Raw genomic sequence first — 23,755 nt, forward strand, 5'->3', positions numbered from 1 at the left:
CATAAGTCGAGCAAATATTTCATTTTTATCAATTAAGTCGGCTAATTTTGAATGTTCCATAGATTACACAATCAGATATTTTGACACCTTGTTCACAGTAGATATTTTATCGTAGCAGGATAAGCACACGTGTTAAGTCATGACATTGAGAAAAATAAAGACACACTGTAGTGTTAAAATGGACCACTTTACTCTTGCACAACATTCAGAGTACATTTTCAATAGAAAAATAAAATTGCCTGCTTTGGAGCACATTTGAATGTAATTGTGCCTCTTTTCTAGAACAACCTAAACCAACGCACACAAGTTCAGAGATTGATTTCTAAATGTTAATGTCATTGCAGCAAAGATTCCTTCAGCAGAATACGTTCATTGAGCTTATCTTTTGGTTCATGTGTAGTTTCCTTTTACAGAAAACAAGACTGATGCTCATCACAGTAAAACATGAAACAGTGCAGCAGTCGGTGAATACAGTCAGAAGGTGCCGACAGCAAAAAGGTCCACCAGAAGCAGGAACCATGCATAGCCACGTGTTTGAAAAAACAGCACAAATCAGCTAAATAGAATAATATAACTGAATGTGTTTATTAAACACAGTTTTAGTTAAAGCGGATGGGATGATTTACAAAGAAATATTCTGTCTGAACCACATGGAACCCCTTCCCACCCTTTTCCATCCAAAATTAGTTTCTTTTAAATATAGTTTTTTTTAATGAATCATCTCGCACATAAATAGCATCATTATTGCTCATTAGAAAAACAAAACTCTCTGAAAAGTACAACTCACACAAACTGGCATGTAAATCTACACCATGGCATTTTATTGGCCATAAAGCTAAAGCAATGGCAAAAAGAAAAGTTTGCAACTGAACTTAAATTAATTTCAACTATGAAAATAAGCGTTTCAAAGCTTTGCAATAGTTCATATTATTCTAGGTAAGAAAGGTAAATCCTCAGAAACAAATTATTGTACACAGAAAGGGAGGTCAAATTAACACAACGGAACTAATTCATCAATTAATTTATACATGTACTTGGAAGATAATAGGTCAAAATTAAACACCACCAAAGTATGCTTGTTTAGGGAATATTTACAATTTTTAAGATAATCAGTGTTACAGATTGGCTTCATTTATTTTAAATGTCACTCATTTATCAGCGCCGTTTGTTTGAGACATTCGAATGTGATCGCCAGTAACTTCATCAGCAGACTCTTCTACTTCTTGATGCTGAGAGAGAAAAGAGAGAAAAAAAGAGAGAGAGAGAGAAAAAGAGAGAAAAAAAAAAAAAAAAAAAAAAAAAAAAAAAAAAAAAAAAAAAAAAAAAAAAAAAAAAAAAAAAAAAAAAAAAAAAAAAAAAAAAAAAAAAAAAAAAAAGTGAATACAGCTGTTCCCATTTACGTTAATCTGATGGCAACATAACTAGTCACAGTTGTGTCTGAATAAGGCCCTGGTCACTTTTATGTAAAAGTCGCGATGGAAAACGTACCAGGTTGAACCTAGTAACATATCTTTTTCAGCTTCAACACAGCACAAGTCTGAATGAAATGCCGTCAGAATAACGTTAAGACTGCAGCAGTATAAGGTGAATCATGCAGAGTCTAAATGTCTTGGACCACCTTCTAAGATGACTAATATATTAATGATCTCAATCATGGTCTCTTATGCACAAAATCAGTTTAATAAACTAAGAAACACTGAAAGAGCCAATTTTAAAGGAGACTGATCGTCCCTAATACTTAAAAGTAGTGCTGTCAAACGATTAAAATATTTAATCACGATTAATCGCATTAATGTCATAGTTAACTCGCAATTTTTATCTATTCTAAATGTTACTTGATTTCTTTTTGTCCCATTATTTTTTTGTCATTGTAATGCTCTTAACATGGAAAAGTGGATCGGCTTGCTTTGTGCAAATTTTTTTTTATTGAAAACAACATTGGCATATACTGTAGTGTTCAATCAATAAAGTTTGTTCTTAGTTGTGGTATCCATGTGCTTCTGTCTGAAGTCATCCATTAGTCGCCTGGCTTTGACGAGGGGGCGGAGAATCAGCTGTGTGCTCGGCCATCAAGTGGTATTTCAGACTGGACATGCTGCGATGATAGCTCCGTTCACAACGAGAAAACACACAGATCACTATGGTCTTGTCAATGGAACAATTTGCCAACTTTTTTAAAGTAAATTTTCCATTCAGAATCTTATTGGCATCCATTTTGGTATCTCGTGCTCACCATCCACTCAAAACGTAACGTTAGCCTACTACTCTTTGGCCGGTTCGCAAGCCCAAACAAGTGTGTGCGGCGTGCCTGTTTTGTTTCCTAGATCCGGTGTGGTGTTATAGTTTTTCTAACATTACTAGTTATTGCAACAGCATGTGAAAAAAACTACAAAGTTTAATCTCGCGATAAAAAAATTGACGCCGTTAAAATGGGTTTGCGTTAACGCCGTTAATAACATGTTTAACTGACAGCACTACTTCAAAAGGCAATATAAGTTTTAAAATCCATCAGTGATGCAGCCTGAGAGAGAACAGAAAACAATACTCGTCCTTATATTTATAACTTTATAACTATCCGCTGTTCTCTCCGTCTCTCACTCAAGGTAAAGATGAAATAGAGTAACAGCAATTGGATCTTTGTATAATTGTACCTTTTTTAGCACTGCCAGCAGCTCTTTGACAGTGGACGTCAAGGTGTTGGACGTCTTGCTAATCTGATCGTGGTAGATGGTCTTCTGCTCCTCCGCAGCCTTCAGAATCTGCTCAGTTTGGCTCAGTGTGCTTTTCACCTCCTCCAGCTCCCTGGACAAGGCTTTGTTGGCTTGCTCCACCTGAGCTTTAACCTTTGCATCTTCATCTGAAATGTGACAACAGAGAAGATTAGAATGAAGGCAGGTCAACGATTAAGCACAGGGTAAATGCTAGAATGATGTCACTGAAAGTCAACAAGGGCATGCATAACGTGAGGCCAAATGCAGCAATAACCTGCTTTATAATTCTTTAGACATGAAGACGTGACTCACCTTATAAGAAACAAGATCTAACCACTTTCATTTTGGTGACACGTTCGGTGACTACATTCTAGCATCTACCCCTCATGCTTGGAAAGAGGGGGGCGGGGGGGGTATTCAGTTGGTTGTAATCTGCAACCTCACCGCTAGATGCCACTGAAGCCTACACACTGCTTCTTTTAAGTATTAAATAGCACTTGAGAAAACAATGGTCATCCGTTGAAATCAGAAATATATACATTATTATATACAACTAAGGACATTTTGTTTTTCAAGCTACATACTATTAATCTCATCAACCAAAGGTAAACCTTTTTTGTCATTTTTACAGCCAATATTTACATGTTTTTACAATTTGTTAAGCTAGCCTGCTAAATTATGTAAGTCCATTACCATCTCTACCCATCTGTGGAGGTTTGTGATTTTAACTATCTGGGAACATACATTTACACATTGAATTTCACAGACAATGTTAATGCTATATGCAGGAAAGCCTGTTAGAGATGATTCCTTGTTATGAAATCAAAGGGTTTAGACTCAGAATGTCCTGTGTATGTCAACCTAACAGAAAACATCCTTGAGTTTAACGTCATAACCTGGTATGGCATCCTGACTACCCCAAACAAGCTGACTAGGTTTATCAAACAACAGGGAACACTGAAAGCCGCCAACAAAGATAAGTGTGTAACACTGCTGTACACAGGAAAGCACGGTCTATTATATACAACACAAAACATCCCCTCTGTTCTGAACTTGAGATAAGGCCTTCTGTACAACCCTATAGAACACCTCCTGTAAACCAAAAGATATGCAAGGGATCATTTGTTTCAAGCACAGTTGATTGAATAAACAGCCCGTAAACACCACCATTTTGGGAGATGTAATTATATAAAATTGTAATAACTGTTAACAGTGTGTTAGGATTGTCTTAACGTGTCTCTTAATTCTTTCCTATAAAAAGGCATTGTGCAACTGTACAGAACTGTTTAACCGTTTTTTTTTGTTTTTTTTTACCACTTTGAAGATTCACATGAAAAACAATATTGCTGAATCCTATTTTATACTTTGTAGGTGGCAGTTGTTAGTAATGTGCCAGTCCACGTTTCAGAAATCACAGAAGGAAGAACGCTGAATAAAGTGAGACTGGGCTTCTTTGTAGCAAAGCTCAAATTGAGCCAGATCATTGTCCAGACAGACTACTGACACAGAGTGTAGCCTGCAACTCATGAGGCTATGAAAGCATTTTCAAAGACAGCATATACACTATAATACAATTCAAATCATACCCATTTTGGCACCCTGCACCATAAGCTTCTGCTCTATCTCCTCCCTTGCTTTCTCACTCTTCTCCAGTTTCTGCATCATGCTGCCGATGTCGACCATGGCTCCGTTATACACTATCAGATTACCAGACTCAGTGGCTGCAGACTGTGCACAAACTTTTGGAGCAGGAAGTAGTCCTCGGTTACCTGACAGAAAGAGAGAGAAGAATTTAATAAAAAAAAAAAAAAAGAGCTTGCTAAACAGCCCTCTGCCATATGGTAGCTGTAGCTTATTTTTTAGCACACTTTCTAGGTCATCATAGATTTAAAAATTGTGCTTAATTGACAGTATTAAACAGTAATAGAAACATGTTTAACCATAAAGACCCATGTTAGCTCACCTATGAGGTTTTCTATCTGGGCTTCATTAAAGGAAGGAATGGGTTCATCCTTCCCCCTGTCTGTCAGTTTACGGTAGTAACAAGACTCTCTGACCACTGGCTTGTTCAACAGCTTCTTTATCTGGAAACAGACATGACAGACAGGTAATGAGTGAATAAGACTTAAGAATCAGTACAGTTGCACACACATTAAACACAGGCCTGAAAATACACACACATGCTTAGGACCTATACATGCTATACACATTAATGAAGATATGTCAGAGTGAGGGGGCTGCACATGGATGAGCACCCCAGGCACTTGTGGTTTCAGTGCCTTGCTCAAGGGCACCTTGGCAGTGCCCAGGAGTTGAACTGGCACTTCTCTAGCTACCAGTCCACACTCTCAGTCCGTACTTTGGTCTGTATGGGGACTTGAACCAGCGACCCGCCGATTCCCAACCCCCTACGGACTGAGCTACTACCATGAAGCATGATGAGGATTAGGCTTGTGTCTGTTAACCTGAGCACGAGAAAGGTGCAGTCCCAGTGTGTACAGGATCTCCTCCAGGTCTCTCTCCAGCAAATAGCCACAGTGGCTCTGGTCAAAGTAGACAAATGCCATCAGTAGCTCCTTGTTGTGTGAGACCATCAGCTTCTTCTCCTGGTGTAACACAAACAACCACATTTATCTATCAATCAATGTATCATTTGTCACATGAAAGAATAAAAAATGGAACACCAGTGAAATCTGTCAGTTCCTTCAATGTATGCATTAAAAACAGTAATAGTAATAAATATGTTTGTGTATGATGCAGGGCAATCTTAGGCAGTGTCCTCATTAAGGATCCTATGGCGTTTTTCCATTACAGGGTACCTGCTCGACACGAAAAAAAAGTCCCTGGTACTTTTTTAGTACCAGCTCCGTCCGCTGAGGAGATACCAAAAGGTGACGTGAAAACCTACAGACTAGTCAGAGAAAATCGTCACTAATCACTGTGTCATCATTGCTAGCGACAGACGGGGGTGTCCTGAACAAACCCGGCATTTTTAAATACCATATTTTCCGGACTATAAGTCGCACTTTTTTTCCTACTTTGGCTGGTCCTGCGACTTATAGTCAGGTGCGACTTATATATCAAAATATAGACAATTTAACATGTTTTTAAATGTTAATTCATACTGAAAAAATTACCGTCTACAGCCACGAGAGGGCGCTCTAGGCTTGTGACAACTAGAATGCTGCTCCTAAAGACAACTGAGAAAGAAAAGAGATAAACTGCAGGTAGTAAAATATGCAGCCGAAAACGGTAATCAAGCAGCAGAAAGAAAGTTTGAAATGAGGGAGAAACTTGTGAGGGACTGGCGAAAAGGTGACTCTTACTGCAATGAAGAAAACAAAGAAAGCTAATCGGCTAATCGCGGGCTGAAAGCAAGATGGCCAGAGCTGGAGGAACGAGTCGGGAGGGGCTTGTCAACGGTGCAGTTACGTCTCCACGCCTTTTAATACATATATGCTCCACGCCCTGGTAGCTAGTTGTTCTGTGTGCTATTGTATAGTTCAATAACTGTTAATGAAGCCTGCGTGTGTGTGTGTGTGTGGTGAAGCAAGGGAGAAGTGAGAGAGTGACGGTGATTAGCTTTGGAGCGAGTACCGTACTGACTCTAGAGTCATAGTGAGAGAAACAGTGTCTCCCCTGTGCTTTCTGACCACGGTGGGAAATCTGTAGCAGGAAAAGTGAACTCTCTCCTTGATTTCATGTTGTTTATGGAGAAGGAGAACCAGGAAAGGAGTCGGGGGAAATGCAATGCTACCAAGCCATGGCAGTTTCCTGCGGCATCGCTGTGACGATCAGCCACGCTCGCCTCAGGCATGAGGCAGTACTAAATCTGCAATGGAAAATGGAGGACGGGGCACCGCGGTCGAGTCGAGCCGAGCAGAGTAGAGTCAAGCAGGTACCATGTAGTGGAAAAACACCACACTAGTGGTGTCTTCCCTGCTTCTAACCAAAGTCCACTATCATTTATACCAACAACCATGATTATGCCACATCAATGTCTTAATAATATACCTACAACAATAACCAACCAACCTTGTCTTTAGAGGACCTCTCTTTCGACGACTTGCGGTCATCCTTGCGGTCTTTCCTGTCTTTGTCATTGGAGTCGTCATCATCCTTGTCTAAGGGATGGAAAAGGTTGAAAAATAAAAGTGCCAATACATCTTTAAATTTAATTATGACTCTGTGTGTTTAATGAGTGTAAAAACAAGAAACATTTAAAGATAAAAAAGCAATGTTTTTTAAGGCATTTTTAATGTTATCGATCACAGGTTCAGTGTGGTGCATGGTTTCTTATCATTGACAAAATCATATTGTGGGAAACTCAAAGAGTGCAGTACCATCATCGTCATCATCCTCTGCATCTTCTGCCTCCATGGGGTCATATTCTTCAGCATTGGCCGTGCTGCCATCATCTTCGTTCTCCTCTTCATCTCGAGACGACTCCTTTTTCACAGCCTTTTCATCGCACTAAAAACACAAGTCACACAACTGCATGAAAACACATCAATTGTGGAGCAAATTACACACTGAAAAGACCACATAGTTTGAGAGGCTTGCCTTCCTCTTCTCCTCCTCATCCTCCTTCGTCTTTTTCACTACAGGTTCTTCATTATCATCTTCTTTTTCCTTCTTTATTTCACGCTTTTCAGCCTCCTTCTTTTCAGCTTCCTTTTTGGCTTTCTTCTCCTTTTCCTTCTTTTCGTCTTTGGTAGGAAAAACAGCCAGGGCTTTATATATGCGGTAGCCAAAATCTCTCTGTAGCATCTCATTAAACAGCTCAGCAAATAGGGAAACCTGGACAGAAAAAAGAAGGCAGTGTATGATTAAACCTATTAAATTAAGTTATAACCTGAAAAGACAAAAATGTCCGTCTGTCAAAGATAAACGCATTCAGTTGGTTTTCAAAGATCACTATAGCACGTGCACTAGAGTTAGGTCGATTTCCTGTTTTGCTGGTCAGGTGTACGAGCTTTGATTTCATGCAAACTGGCTGAACCGCCATTTGCAATTATGACACGTTCTGACAAATTAAAAAAGTAGCCTACATCAGCAACCTGTGCCGACAGCGTCACATCACTAAATCCAACTTCAATTACATTACTAATAAGAAGTGTCGTGCTATACACATTAATGAAGATATGTCAGAGTGAGGGGCTGCACATGGATGAGCACCCCAGGCACTTGTGGTTTCAGTGCCTTGCTCAAGGGCACCTTGGCAGTGCCCAGGAGTTGAACTGGCACTTCTCTAGCTACCAGTCCACACTCTCAGTCCGTACTTTGGTCTGTATGGGGACTTGAACCAGCGACCCGCCGATTCCCAACCCCCTACGGACTGAGCTACTACCATGAAGCATGATGAGGATTAGGCTTGTGTCTGTTAACCTGAGCACGAGAAAGGTGCAGTCCCAGTGTGTACAGGATCTCCTCCAGGTCTCTCTCCAGCAAATAGCCACAGTGGCTCTGGTCAAAGTAGACAAATGCCATCAGTAGCTCCTTGTTGTCCACATCACTAAATCCAACTTCAATTACATTACTAATAAGAAGTGTCGTGCAGCAGCGCTAGAGCAGGTTTCCTAGTTTACCCGTTTTAACACCGGCCCAAGCCTAATGTACACTGCTGACTGGTCACAGTATAAAACTGTGACCAGTCATTCTTACCTCAAAAGAGTGCTCCTTGTTGTCCTCCAGTCTGTAGTCCAGCAGCACACTCAGGGACATGACACTGCAATCAAATTTGCCATTCTTGGCTGCCCAGTTGGGGTGTACAATGATGGTGGGCTCATCAGGGAGGATGTAGCGCCTTTCTCTCCGCTGGCGCTCAAGCTCCTCCTGCCTCTTCCTCTCCTCCTCCTAACAGAGAAGAACACTACAGTTAGAATAGCATTTAAGATAAAACTCATTGGAGGTTTTATAATATTGAAAAGAGTCACAAAACTGAAATGCAATTCTTGCCTTTCAATAACAATTGCACAGCTGTTTAAGGCTATGTTTAGACGGAAACGATAGAGAAGAGAAAGAGAAAACGCAAAAGTGGCGTTGCGTTCTCACTTTTTATTCTGCGTTTAGACGAGAGTTTTGGGGGGGGGCAATCTGCGTGCATATGGTGACACAAAAGTGTGTGAAATTCGATGTAGTTTGCACGCCAGGCGGCACTGCCACACAACACCACCAAGTCAGCGCGCCTGCGTAGAACCTTCCTTCTACTTCTCTACTTAGTAGCGCGAAACCAAAACATGTCGAAGCGAACAACAAAAGCTTGTCTGGAAAGACGAGGAGGTGGAGTTGCACGTTTGTCTGATGATGACCGGCACAGTTGACCGTGATAAGCCACAGCACAGCACCCACGGGAGCACTACCAATACCCTGAGCCTCGTGGCCCTTCAGCCGCTGCTTGAGAGCCAGCGGAGGCTCTAAAAAATTAACTAATTAATTGCACAATTTGCTGTAATTAAAATCGCGATTAATCGCTTTTTTAAAATTGAGACTGAAGCTTGTAATAATGGATATTTAAATGCTAAATCACTTAACTTTGCAAATATGAAGAAAAAAACAAACAAGGAAAGGTTCTAAGTTCAGAATGTTTAATATCTTTCAGAACAACAGCAGCAACAATTTGGCTTAGTCCTGCTGAAGGCTGCTGGAAACGGCTAGAAACTGTCCGACTTGAGAGCAGATTTTTGTCACCGCCCCGGCTGCTGTCGCCTGCTTCGTCCTACTTTGCAGGCGCGGCACAGTTCATCTCCAACGAGCCTATGTTCAGTCGTGGGGGGGCGGTCGGGACAAAAGCAAGAATGAGGAACTAGTAGCTCAAAGGTGACAAATCTATGACGAAAATCTTTGACCTTTGTTGATCTGAAATGAAGACAGATTCAACAACTGCATGGCCTATTTCTCGCTTAAAATGTTTTCAGAAACATGTTTCAGTGAACCATTTTAGTACAATATGAGATCGTATTCTGAACGGCCGCCATGACAGTCTGGCTTTGAATTTACGGAGAAAACAAACCCATGTGACGCGTTCGTCCAATCAGCTGCCGGTTTTCATTACTTGGGCAACAATACAGAGTAGCGCCGCCTGCTGTTATGTAGACGTATTACGTTTCTCAGCCGCCACATGAAGTAAACAAACACAGCTGCGTTAATTTCGGTAATTTTTTTTAACGAGTTAAATATAAAAAAATTAATGCAACAATTAACGCGTTAATTTTGACAGCCCTAATAACAACCTTATCCACATTGTCGAAATCATTTAAATATTGAGCCATTACATTGAAATTATTTTAGATAACAGAAGCCTATAATTTCTGTAGCCTCCTCTGTAACAACAGACTACCTGGACGCCTTTTTCTCGTCTCTCCCCACACCTCTGTCTTCAGACTTTTGCGTTTTTACCCTTTAGACGGTAACGCAACGGTGGAGCGTTTTTAAGATTTCTACTCTGGAGGGTGGTTTCACTTTTTTGCGTTTTTAAGCCCCAAAAACGCCGTCGCCGTATAAACGAAAGGCACATCCGTTAAAATATTTTTTCGTTTTCACCCGCGAGCGTCATCGTGTAAACAGGGCCTAAGTACAACATATGGAGACATCCACGTAAGTGTGGCCACAAAAACAAAAATGTCACAACTACTACTAAATTCTCTCTTATTTAATGAATAAAGATGTCTGTACCTCTCGGTCTTCCTCAGTGCGAGATGGCTCCTCTTCCTCAGCAGCTTTGCTTTCTGGTTTCTCAGGCTCTTTGGACTCCTCCACCTGCTCCTCAACCTTCAGCTGCTTGGTAAGGCGGGCGATCAGCTGTGACTTTAACCCCTTAGAGCTTAGAGAGCGACAATCAAGCTCTTTGCGCAGATCGTTTACCTACAAGAGGAAAAAATGGGCACGTGGGTAAAGCACATATAACCTCAGGAAGAGAACTAATCTGAACATATTTACATGCACAATATACAACAAAGACTATTCATAAGGTGTAAGTGTAAGTCCAAAGATAAATCTAATAAATTATACCTTGACTCTTTTCCTAGCTCTACCAGTGCTGAGGATCTCTCCATGAATCTTACCTTCATTGATTTCGGGTCAAGTTTAGCCCAGTGAGTGGGACTACTAACGTCCTTCGATTCATCGTCATCCTTCTCCTCTTCCTCCTTCACAGGAGATCATTAAGATAGAGACATGCAGAGAGAAAGAAAGAGGTGGGATAGCAAACAGTCAGTACACCGGCCATGGTCTGTGTGAGCTTTAAAGTTGATCCGTGCAAGAAGCAAGGTCACATCTGTCTTTCATTGTCTCGTCCTAGTGAGCTCTCGACTGTGTTTAAGTCCAATGCTACTGAAGCGTACACAGGGAAGCTCTCTAGCTCTTATAAAACCAACAGAAATGCCCCCCAGCTGCCAATCAATCAATCTGTGGAACACAAAAAAAAGGTAAAAATCAATGAGAGGTGTGTCCAAAAGGTGTGTAGGTACATCAGGTGAACTGAAGCTGGTCTCCAAACGGAGTGAGGATAGGGTGGCCCTACCATGGTCTATGACTAGGGTATTGGTTATTGCCATTTATGGGTTATATACACCTATGTCAGATAGGAGCCATCTGTCCAACCAACTGCCCTGGAAAAACCAAATTCTACATGTAGCCCAAATCAGAATGTAGAATCCAACAAGAACAGACAAGGAACAGGACTTTGGGGAGGTTCTCTTTTTGAAGTCAGACAATATCAAATTGATGTGGAAAATCATATAAAAATACACATTTCTACAACAAACACATTATTTACATGCAACTGATTCCACAGGTTCCAGCATAAAGAAACATTTTAGATTCCAGTGTTAGAAAATCACCACTGGCACAAATTTGAGAAACTATTTGAGACCATTGCTTAAACCATTTAGCAGGCACCCACATTCAAAGCAGGTTAAGCAAGTATTATTTGAAATAATGCACAAAAAAAGGCCAGGATTAGCATGAATGATTACACCCAGATTAGCATCAATTATGAAGTGATGGAGGAGCTGGAAGCCGTTTTATCAGTTGCAATCTGGGCCTATACAACACAACCTAGTCTCACTGCTTCCACTGTATGTGTCTGCTGGATGTGAGGGAAGGTGAATGTGCTGATGAAGGAATGGAGGAGTTGGAGCAGAGGAGAAGGGACAGGTGGAGGAGTAAACAGAAGACGCCTAGGTAAGGTTTGGTGGAACAATAATCTGCCTGTGTTCATGGCTGTCTGCGTGAATGGTGAGGTGTGCTTTGTGTCTGATGTGTATCTGGGGTTTGTTTTTTTGTAATTCCTGTGCCTTCCTGTGAGAAGCGGAAATGAGAAGAGAGGGATTAGCGGTTCAGTGCCTGTTCTCCATCTGCCTCCTTTCGCTCGGCCGACAGCTTCTCAGCCAGCTGCTCCCGGAGTCGCCGTGACAGCACCTCCCACTCTGAGCGGGTAGGAAGACAATGCCAAACATCCGGAAGAAACAAAACCACTGTCTCCACATGAGCAGGGACTGTCCGCCCCTTGTGTGTCTCCTCCGGCCGATGATAGCGAATCTCTGCAAAACGATACCTGTCGCAAAGGAAGAAGGTGCATTGGAAAGAAACATTCTGGTCAGGGTACAGTATAAAAGGCAAGCCTTTCTAAGGCGAGCCTTCTACAGCTACTCCCTCCCATGAGCTCACTGAATGATTGTACATATCATTACAGTGACCCTTCTCCCACACAACACACAGTATAGACAAATGGACCCAGTCTGCAGCTCTCCAACTGTTGTCACAGGTTACGGCAGCCATTTTGAGAAAGTTGACAGACAATCACAAAATAAATCACATCCCCAAATTCATCCCCATTATAGCTTCAGCCAATTATGGATGAGTGTTCTGCATTTAACCTAGGATACACTTAACGCACTACATTAGGGTTGTGCAAAGAGAGACAGAACCAACAGGACAGTGAAAGCCAGTTAAATATGTAAGATATTTAACAGGGAGAATAGAAATATAAATTAAAAGAACAACGTAATGGCAGTGTCTTCTGGTCCAGGCTACTGCTTCCAGCCACAGTCCATGCGTTTGGTTTTTCATCACAATGAAATATGCATATATACATATATGTATAGAGTGTGACAGAAAGAGAGAGCCAAGACGACAACACACGAAAAAAAACAAAAGGAACATTGCACAACACAATAAATAATAATGGTAAATAATAGGTAGCAAATTAACAATACAATAATTGTTAATATAAAAAAAGTTATCCAAAAAACATCACCCAACATGTCAAGGGTGAGATTTTGTATAGAAGTAGTAATATTATGCAGCATATTGTAGTTACTAAATTTGGGATTTTAGTACCAGGAAAGTTATTAGGTTTAAACACAACCAATGAGAAAAATAAATATTGATGTGAATAACAGCTCTTACCACTGAGTGCAGAGACTAAGATCTATGCATGTGAGCGCCTTGCAACAGCGTATGGCTGTCTTTATAAGGACTGAGGGATCCTTCTCTGGGTCAGCTCCATCTAGAGAGGGAGACCAGTGACCACCAATGGCCATGGCCTCATCTTTACCTCTCATTCCCACCAAAAACTAAAGGAGAAAGACAGACGGGTAGGAGAGACACAGAGTAGAATAGGTTAGATGGAAATGGGGAATGACAATATGGATAAGGGGTGTGGAGGGTGAACAGAGCACAAAAGAGGATAAAGACAAAGATAAAGACAAAAAGGTCAGCAGCATGTCCAAATACAACATCAGTTAGGACTCTTCCACATAGTGAGTACTTGGCAATGGAATAGGATCATTGCACCACTGTCAGCTCACGAGCATGGCACAAGCATGGGAAATGTGTGATGTACCTTAATGAGTCTAGCAGGATGTTGGAAGGAGTCTTTGACTTCCTGGGAGTCCTCTGCCAGAGCACAGGACTTGTGATAGAGCTCCTCGATACTGGGGTTAGCCAGTAGCATCACCTAAACCACAAAGAGACCACATCACTTAATCCTTAAATATTAATGAAATCAAATCCTGTTTTGACGCCATCTATGGTCTGCATTTTTTCTCCAATAGCTTTTCAGTGTATTTACATTCAGCAATTGTCTCTCTATATAGTAATTTTAATTAATGGAGTCTAGGGTAAGGCCGATGGACGCTGATGGCTGACAGTCATCGACCACTGTGCCCACCATGGGTATATAAAATTTGGTGCATCAATCTAAATACTGTGTATTCTGGGTGCGGCTTCATGCACCGTACCGTGACAGTTTGGCACAGATTCACAAACCGTTACAGCCCTACTGTCCGCTGCATCTAACTGAATATGAAAGACACACTTGATGCTATGTATTCATCATTGGCAGTCATACCTTAGCACTGTAAGTGTGGTTGGCATCAGGAGGGTCCAGCACAGCTGTATTCTTGACTAGAGGATCCACCTCTTTGTGTAAGATGTGGAAATTACAGGCATTACTAAACTGGAAGGGTCTTGTCAGAGGGAAGGCATCCACCCAGGTGAAGACAGCATTAAAGAAGTCGCTAGGAATGTAGAGGCTCTGATAGCGCCTTCTCAGCTCCATCATGTCACAGCTGGAACTGGAGAACCCACAGAGGACAATTAATAGATAGCAACACAAACTAAGACATACTGTTGACTATCATACCCCTGATGTGTTGACATACAATACAACACTTCAGTAATCTGTTTCCAAAAAAACTCAATGCATGAAACACTGAAAAAAACTGTACTCACCCATCTAAGCTGAACTTGGAAAACTGGACGGTGTAGCGAGGAACCACCCTGCGAGGCCGGCGAGGTGATCGGTCACGTCTAGGAGAGCGGTCTCTAGAACGTTTGCGTGTGGGCGAGCGTTCTCTTGACCGTCTACGCTCTCGGTCTCTGTCTCGACTAAAGAATTGATTACACACACTAAAATGAATAACTTATGCTGAAAGCATATTTTAGTGACCAGATTATCTCAAGTGATATCTATTGGCATCTCACCTGCGTTCATCTTTAGTCCTGAGGATGAGCTCAGGGCCTCGATCATTGCGACTGGGAAACGAGGTGGTGGCTCGATTCGTCGGACAGGCTGCGGCTGTGGCATCATTCTTACTGGAGGCTGAAGCAGACCCCCGGGGAACACATCTAGAGACAAGGGAAATAAATCTTATTTAACCACAAAGACAGGTTTGATTTTGTGGTCCATGGTGTGCCAAAACAGCTGCAAAGATAGTGGTGATCATCACCACTTATCTGACTACTTTCTATCCACTTCGAGATAAATGCAATCCCACTGACTAGTATTTCACCTTTGGGTGGAGGCTGTGGCAGCAGAGGCTGAGGAGGGTTTTGGAGGAGAGGGACCAGAGAGGCAGCAGACAGCTGGGCCTGCAGGAGGGAAGGAGGGGGAGCCTGGGTCGGAATACTGAATGTGGTTGGGGGAGGTAGCGACTGCAGCATGGTGGGGGCTGCCTTCATCATGTTAGGAGGTTGAGGCTGGCTCTAGAAAAAAAAAAATGGGGAAAAGATGAAAAGGAGAGATGAGCATATGTTTAAAAGCAGACCTGAAACAAAACAATCCTAACATGGCAATAACTGTTCAACAAATAAGATGAACTGTACAAAATCGTGTACAGTGGCTGCTTGAAAGAAAGAAGCTGGAAAAAGGTCTGAATGTCTGCTTGAATTAAAGAATTGTAGTTATCTTTTAGAGGTGTGCTGATATGCTGACCTAATCAGAGAGTACCAGGTGTGAATATAGGCATATTTTGAGGATATTTCCTGCATGAAGTGAGCAGACAAGGTCGACATCCTGCCCAGTACTTTCAACGGAAAAGATGGTGCTGAGATCAAAACTGGCCCTCTGGCTAAAGTAGAGTCACTTGAACCAAAAGGCCACATTGCCACCTCATTCAGGAATATTTACTCAACTAGAAATATCATTATGACATATTTCTCACTGCTTGGTAAGGCAATGATTCAATTGGTGAGGTACTGATTTGAGTGGTACTTCAAGCAAAATCTTTATAACAAATATTACTGTTATCCAGCACAACCTCTTAACAATGCATTTGTCCTGTCATCTGCAATGTCCCCTGTAGAGAGATTTACTGATTTAAATATTAAGAAGCCAGAGTGTGAAAACACATCTGAAACAAAAATAACAGCTCAAGAAACATTAGTTTGTTTTCCAAACAAAAGAAATGATATAACCTGGGTAAAAAGGTTGTAATCTACCACAAAAAGCACATTCAAAGATGCATAATAAAGCAACAGAAAACTAGTCTCTCCATAAGAAGAATAAATGTTCCTTAAAATAAAGAAATGTATTGTTATACTACAAAAATGTGGTTCTATCCATTTGGCAATGACCGCAAACTAAAAGAACAAGCAAAAACTGCAGTTAAGAATAGATGTAACTGGTTATAGTTAAACATGTATAGGTTAAGCAAGAAAGCCAGGAAACAAAGACAAAAAGTCAAAGAAAGAAACTGAGTAGGGAGAAGGACCAACAAAGTGTGTGATTCTAGGGGGTTACATTTTGTCTGTTGTCCAAAGTGGAGTGCATGTCTGAGTAGCGCAGCTGCATCCCTGGCTCATTGTAAAGGCTGCCGAGCTGTGGGGAAGCTTGAGGTAAAGGCTGCTGCTGATGCTAGGAGGGATTGAGAACACAACAGTCAATTAAAGACAGAGAGGTACAAGGCGAATATGAAATCTGAAAAAAACAAACATGATATATTAAGACTCTCCTCAGAATAAGCCAGATGAATGGTCCAGGATTTAAAATGAACCTGTGGATCTCACTTTTGGATATATAAATAAAAAAAAAACACAGATACTGTTTGATTTTTTCACCATTTAGCTTCTGTCACAGAGGTCAGAAGAGGCCAAAAGCCTGAAACTAACTGAACAGACAAATACAAAGTACAGAGCAACCACACGAGTTAGAAAAATGTTTCCTATCTTTGAAGGACTAGACTGGGGGCAGTTTCTTTGAAACCTTAGTTCACATTTTGTGCTCCCAGTATCATTGGGACTTTTTTTCAAATGTAAGAAAGCTAGGATTTGAATATTATTACTTAATGAATTAATTAATTAAACAAAGTCTGGGTCTATACATTTTTAGGACAATTTTAAAGCCATGAATAAATGTAGTGGAAACACAGACATTGCACTGATTGCATTTATACGGATAGCAAAAATCTAAACGTGGATAAAAACTCAAGCATAAAGTCCCAGTTTTTAATCAATGTGCCCAACAATGTTATCATCTCCTTCCTGAGCCACCGTGTAACCTCTGAGTTTTCTCACCGACTGGTTTGCTAGCTGAGGTAACGTCTGGATGCGTTGGGCGTTCCACTTGAAGGGCATGTTCGGGTTGTACACAGCTTCCACTAGGACCCTGTCACCCACCTGAGGAGTCTTCCCCTTCACAGCACTGAAAAGATACCAAAAAAAAGCCACTAGAAATATCTATATGTCAAGTTACATCAGTTTCAAATTAAAAAGGAACCTTAATCATTTGGAACTGTCTGTTATGAGTTCCAAATAATGGGTCTTGTACCACTCTCTTTTACCTTAGCTGAAAGAAGACATCTTCATCTACAAAGCCAAATGTGTCATGTAGCTTGTTGACAACACCAGTGAAGACTCGCTGCTTCTGTGGCTGGGTCTGCTGTTGATGGCTTGAACGTGGAGTTGGGTATGACACAGTAATCTGGGCTGTCTGCTGTGGGTTCGACAAGCTTAGGCTGGTAGGCAAGGCGACGGGGGGCTGAGGGTCAAGAGAAGAAAAAAGGATCCAAAAAACTGCTACCATGAATACACTTTGGTTGCATGTAATCAGTAAATATAGCCACTAAAACTCTGCAAAAATGCAAAACTTTTTCTCATATAATTAAACACAAAGTCATGAAGAAAACTAGCTCCATCCCCCTAAGATCTTTGACAAAATCAGTAATTCAACCACAATGGCAAACCTGGACTAGCATTTCTTAAATGACTATTTTATATATATATATATATATATATATATATATATATATATATATATATATATATATATATATATATATATATATATATATATATATATATTTTTTTTTTAGGGCTGTCAGCATTAAAAGGTGCCCTGCCATACAAAAAAAATTTTACTAGCATTTTTTTTTTTTTAAATAGGTTAGGTCCATATGTGTTTGTGTTATGTTGTGAATGTGAAAATGAACTGCTACCTCCTCTGTCAGCTCTAGCCACTGAAAAGAAATAAGCAGAGAAATCAGGCCAATTACAAAAGCTGTTCAGTCTGACATCATATTGCCTGAGCTCTTTACTATTCATTAGCTCACCCAGTTGGGCTGGGTAAAGGATTCTGACAGCCAGGCTCTCATTGGCTAGCTGTTAGCCAATCAGATTCAAACAGCTTAGCTTGTTGAATATTAATGAGAACTGGCAGAAATCGAGCTGAGTCTTCCTGTAGGCTTTCTATACCACACTAGAATGGCTTGAAACAAGGTAACCAAGGCATTTTTTTCCACAAAAAATGTTAGTCCATGGTAGAACTTCAGACATTACCACAAAGTAATGAAATGCGTGTGGCAGGGCACCTTTAACGCGTTAATCGCAATGCGATTAAGGGCTGAGCACAACGCAGTATTTATTTATTTTAAATCGCATTAATCACATGCTGCCATTTATTAATTTATTTTCACTTCACTCGGCTTCGCGTCGTGCCTAACAGGGTACTATTTTGACCTTAGCCATACTTCCTCGTAACGCATCCTGCTGCTGCAGGCATAGCAACGCGGATTTTCGGTGCCACCGATATGCCTGTGCTTCTTGCTCTGAAACAGATGTTACAGGCAACAGAAACATCGCTGCACGTGACGCTAGTTAACACTACACTCGACAGCAGCTAACGTTAGCCTACCGCTAGCTAGTAGCTGGATTAAACACGGTTACAATGTTGACAGCTAAAGCTAGGTGTAAAGTTTGTCTGTATTTCACTGTAGAGGATTCCGACACCGGGTATAACAATCTGCAGCTGCCGTTGTCGGAAAAACACAGACGGTGCATTCAATGAAACTGGTTATTGTTATTGTTAAATGCCCTTTTCCCATCTGGTTGTTTTTGTCTTTCAACAGCTATTTACTAGTGAAATAAGTTATTGTTATAGTTATTACATTATTATTAAATCATTTCATTTTGACCATATGGCCTTAGCAATAAACAAGCCGTTCTTTAATGTTGCCAACTGTTGTTTAATACCCTTCTTTTTTTTTTTTACTTTCTTAAAAAGAATCGGTTCAGGCACCGGTACAGTTTTAAAAGTACCGCTTTATCACCGGTATCCAAATCAAACAATACCCAACCCTACGATTGACTCTAGATTCAAATGTGTGACTAGATTCACACATTTTTCTTTTGTTTACAGTAAATAAATAAATAAATAATAAACAAATACAAATCTTAAAATCAAGTTCATAAAGTCACTTTCTTTGCATTCATTTGATTCCCAATCAATATACACTGGTAAGATTTGCTTTCCATTGTTAATATGTACTTAAAAACAGTTCTGAAATGCAAAATAATAGAATTTTAATTATGTGATAAAAAGTGCGATTAACTATAGAAATTCAGCGATTAAATTCTTTATCGTTTGACAGCGCACACGCACACGCACACACACACACACACACACACACACACACACACTAGAACAAGTATTTGATACACTGACAATTTGGCAGGTTTTCCTACTTACAAAGCATGTAGAGGTCTGTATTTTTTATCATAGGTACACTTCAACTCTGAGACGGAATCTAAAACAAAAATCCAGAAAATAACATTGTATGATTTTTAAATAATTAATTTGCATTTTATTGCATGACATAAGTATTTGATCACCTACCAATCAGTAAGAATTCCAGCTCTCACAGACCTGTTAGTTTTTCCTTTAAGAAGCCTTCCTGTTCTCCACTCATTACCTGTATTAACTGCACTCGTTTGAACACATTACCTGTATAAAAAGACACCTTTCCACACACTCAAACAGACTCAAACCTCTCCACAATGGCCAAGACCAGAGAGCTGTGTAAGGGTATCAGGGATAAAACTGTAGACCTGCACAAGGCTGGGATGGGCTACAGGAGAATAGACAAGCAGTTTGGTGAGAAGGCAACAACTGTTGGTGCAATTATTAGAAAATGGAAGTTCAAGATGACGGTCAATCTCCCTCGTTCTGGGGCACCATGCAAGATCTCACCTCGTGGGGCATCAATGATCATGAGGAAGGTGAGGGATCAGCCCAGAACTACACGGCAGGACCTGGTCAATGACCTGAAGAGAGCTGGGCCCAAAGAAGTACAACCCCAAGAACACCATCCCAACCGTGAAGCATGGAGGTGGAAACATCATTCTTTGGGGATGCTTTTCTGCAAAGGGGACAGGACGACTGCACCGTATTGAGGGGAGGATGGATGGGGCCATGTATCGCGAGAGTTTGGCCAACAACCTCCTTCCCTCAGTAAGCGCATTGAAGATGGGTTGTGGCTGGGTCTTCCAGCATGACAACGACCCGAAACACACAGCCAGGGCAACTAAAGGAGTGGCTCTGTAAGAAGCATCTCAAGGTCCTGGAGTGGCCTAGCCAGTCTCCAGACCTGAACCCAATAGAAAATCTTTGGAGGGAGCTGAAAGTCCGTATTACCCAGCGACAGCCCTGAAACCTGAAGGATCTGGAGCAGGTCTGTATGGAGTGCGGTGTGCAAACCTGGTAAAGAACTACAGGAAACATATGATCTCTGTAATTGCAAACAAAGGTTTCTGTACCAAATATAAAGTTCTGCTTTTCTGATGTATCAAATACTTATGTCATGCAATAAAATGCAAGTTAATTACTTAAAAATCATACAATGTGATTTTCTTTGTTTTAGATTCCGTCACTCACAGTTGAAGAGTACCTATGATAAAAATTACAGACTTCTACATGCTTTGTAAGTGGGAAAACCTGCAAAATCTGTAGTCTCTCTCTCTCTCTCTCTCTCTCTCTCTCTCTCTCTCTCTCTCTCTCTCTCTCTCTCTCTCTCTCTCTCTCTCTCTCTCTCTCTCTCTCTCTCTCTCAAATTACCTGAGAAAGCAATGCCTGTTGAGGCTGTGGAAGCTGTGAAAAGAAAAAAAGAAAATACCAAGAGTGAGAACATTTTGTTGACTTGATATTAAAGATTTGCCCATATTTTCCCAATGCCACACTCTCTTAACAGTTCTGTAATGCCCAGGGTTGTGTGTCTAAAATGAATTGCTAGGAAATGTACGCATGTAAGATTATTAGGCAAGCTATTATTCAAGCGATTTGTAACAATTCCTGTGTCCAGCAGCATTATCAGCCTTACACAGTGTTTACACCAGTACATTCATGCCCAGTGTAAGTGAATGGTCTGTGATATGGGTTTTCAGGCGTGTTGCATGAACAGACATTAGTTCTGAAACAGTGCTAAAACGCTTGTGAGGACGGAGATTGTTTTCGTTATAAAACGTATTAAAATGAAAACAATAGTAGTGTGGATGTACTGTAGTCTTAGTGCTATGTATACACACTGCCACTTGAGTAGCTGTATCAAATTACCCAGCCCATTCACACGATCTGCCTCAAGAGAAAAATGCTAAGTTAATAAGAAATATAAAGCACTAAAGCATAAGGAAAATTGATAAGAAAGATTCTAGGAATCAATTTAGTTTCAATTTAAAAGAGTGCAAAAGGATATTACCCACTGAAACATCAAAGCTTAGACGATTATAAATTTACTGCTGTTTGACCTGACCTGTGCTCATTTTCCTAACACTTGAGTCTTCTACTTTGCTGAAAGACAACAATCTAAATGAAGCCATGACAGGAATCTTAATAAAAAGATTAATGCCTATGTGATTTATTTTGTCTACTCTAAACCAACAAATATGTATACCAGGGTTAGTATGAACAGAGGACTTTCCAAAATAAAGTGTGACACAAAGCAAAATAAACCTGTTTCACCTGATGAGGTACATTGTACAGCTGCTGTTGAGGGGGTTGCTGCTGCTGCTGCTGCTGCTGCTGCTGCTGTTGTTGTTGTTGTTGTTGTTGTTGTTGTTGTTGTTGCTGCTGCTGTTGTTGCTGCTGTTGCTGATACTGCTGGAGGGCTGTATTGAGCTGAGACTATAAACATTACGAAGAACATGGGAGAGATAGTTGTTGATTACAGTGAAGAAAAGGGTTACACACGACCATGGCAAGATGCATAGATTGCATGTGCTTGGAACTGCTTCGCTGTGACTGACCTGCTGTAGAGCTGCGGCAGCTGCTGCAGCTTGCTGCTGTAAGGCAGCAGTTTGCTGAGACAGCTGATAGTTTGCAGCAGACTGGTTGCTGAGAGAGGCTGCAGCCAATGCTGACTGTTGAGAGTAAACAGAAGGGGATGCTCCCAGAAGAGATTGCTGCTGGACACCAAGAGCTGCAAAGAGGGAAATAAGGCACCAGATTCAGAGGTGTGGAAAAGAACACTGAATGGGGAATGTTGGCGTAAAAAAGGATGGCGGAGATGATTTTTTGATGGCAAAAGTAAAAGTCAGTAAGAAAAAGTCCATTTAGACAGTGTACAGGAAATTTAACTTCTCAGACCCTCTGGTTTGCTATACTCACAGTGCAGGCTATTGAGGTCAAGAGACTGTCCCGAGTGGCCTGGTTGGGACACTGCTGTGGCAGCAAATTGAGTAGCCCATGGTGGGTTCTTCTGTCCCCCGAATTGGGCCATACCTCACTTAGTTTAAGGGCAGTCTTTGCTCACCAGGCCAATGCTTGTCACTAAAAACAAAAATAAACAATATACAAAATATGGTAATGATGTATATTAACACAAACTGTGAAATAACACAACTTTAACTGACAGACATATTTGAACTTTATCCACATAGCTCAGTTAATTTGGATAGCCCATAACCTGTAACTGTTTACTATCAAGTACAGGATTCATTTTACGGTTCTTGTTCTGACATACAGAGCCTTGCATGGCCAAGCACCTGTGTACAGCTCTGACCTGCTCCATCCTTATATTACCAATAGGTCACTTAGGTCTTCTGACCAGGGTTTACTGGTTGTCCCAAACGTTCGTCCAATGTAGCGTCAAAACTTGATGAGATGAGACGCACCGCTAAGGGTCACGACTAGATATAGGACTGCACAAGCGACAACAGTCCCTACGGTTATATTACAATAAGTTAACGCCATTTACCTAACATGAGGGATTGAAATAAGCAATTTGAGGGAACAGGGTATTACTTTGAGGGAAGAACTAATTCGTACGCACAAACTATCAAAAAATGTTACCCTTGATTTCTGCAGTGCTCCGTAGATCTGTAGCCAACTGCTGACACAGTAACCTCGACAAGCTAACGTGATGCTGCTGCTGTTGTTGTTGTTGTTGTGGTTAACAGAAGCTCAGTAACGCTTTTTAGGCTAAGATATTATGACTTGATCAACATTATTAAAACTTGCCTTTTTGTTAGCTATCACCATATTAAAACGTAGCATGGGTACCGTTAAAGTATAACGCTAGTAGCTAACAGGCTAACACTTAGCATTTGGACGTCGTTAGCTTTGTTGCCAGATTAGCCTCGTGCTGGATGTTATCGAAAGCGAGGCCCGTGCGGCGTCTCTGGCAGCTGGCACTGAATGACCAATGTTTAAAATAATAAAAAACACATTCACTTATGGCAGCAACTCTCTTGTACGCAATTATTAATTGCACATGAAATGCTCACGCTAACTAACGTAGTAACGTTAAGGGTTTTCATTAAAACAGTCAACAATGCTTACCGCTGTCCCCTGCGCCGGCTGATGTAGACATAAACTGCGCATGCGCGGTCCGGAGAAACCGACTGTCTAAGCAGCCGAGATTTGGTGGCTCAAGTAGTTCATCTGTATCTACTTGTCAAATGAATTATTGATGTAGAATACAATTGTGCCTCCTAAGCATGAGTAAAAAAGATAAAATCTTAAGTAAGCGTAATTCACATCCATTTGCTTTACT

General features: G+C 41.0%; 1 protein-coding gene across 1 annotated transcript; it reads right to left on the reverse strand.

Annotated features, from left to right (window-relative positions):
* Positions 1-168: 168 nt before the first annotated feature.
* On the reverse strand, positions 169-23,684 carry ccar1 (cell division cycle and apoptosis regulator 1). Its single transcript, XM_039782945.1, is given in 28 exon segments — positions 169-1,229; positions 2,652-2,857; positions 4,298-4,480; positions 4,675-4,795; positions 5,177-5,317; positions 6,747-6,835; positions 7,055-7,184; positions 7,275-7,511; positions 8,376-8,567; positions 10,386-10,574; positions 10,775-10,858; positions 12,057-12,267; positions 13,122-13,288; positions 13,558-13,671; positions 14,065-14,290; positions 14,448-14,603; positions 14,700-14,754; positions 14,757-14,843; positions 15,008-15,200; positions 16,237-16,350; positions 17,010-17,136; positions 17,276-17,472; positions 17,930-17,950; positions 20,824-20,856; positions 21,724-21,885; positions 22,008-22,180; positions 22,369-22,530; positions 23,542-23,684. Coding segments are annotated over 27 exon segments (3,801 nt in total). The 5' UTR covers positions 22,481-22,530; positions 23,542-23,684; the 3' UTR covers positions 169-1,148.
* Between the last annotated feature and the right edge of the window lie 71 nt (positions 23,685-23,755).

This window comes from Perca fluviatilis, chromosome 19, assembly GCF_010015445.1.
Source record: "Perca fluviatilis chromosome 19, GENO_Pfluv_1.0, whole genome shotgun sequence".
NCBI classification, from domain to species: domain Eukaryota; kingdom Metazoa; phylum Chordata; class Actinopteri; order Perciformes; family Percidae; genus Perca; species Perca fluviatilis.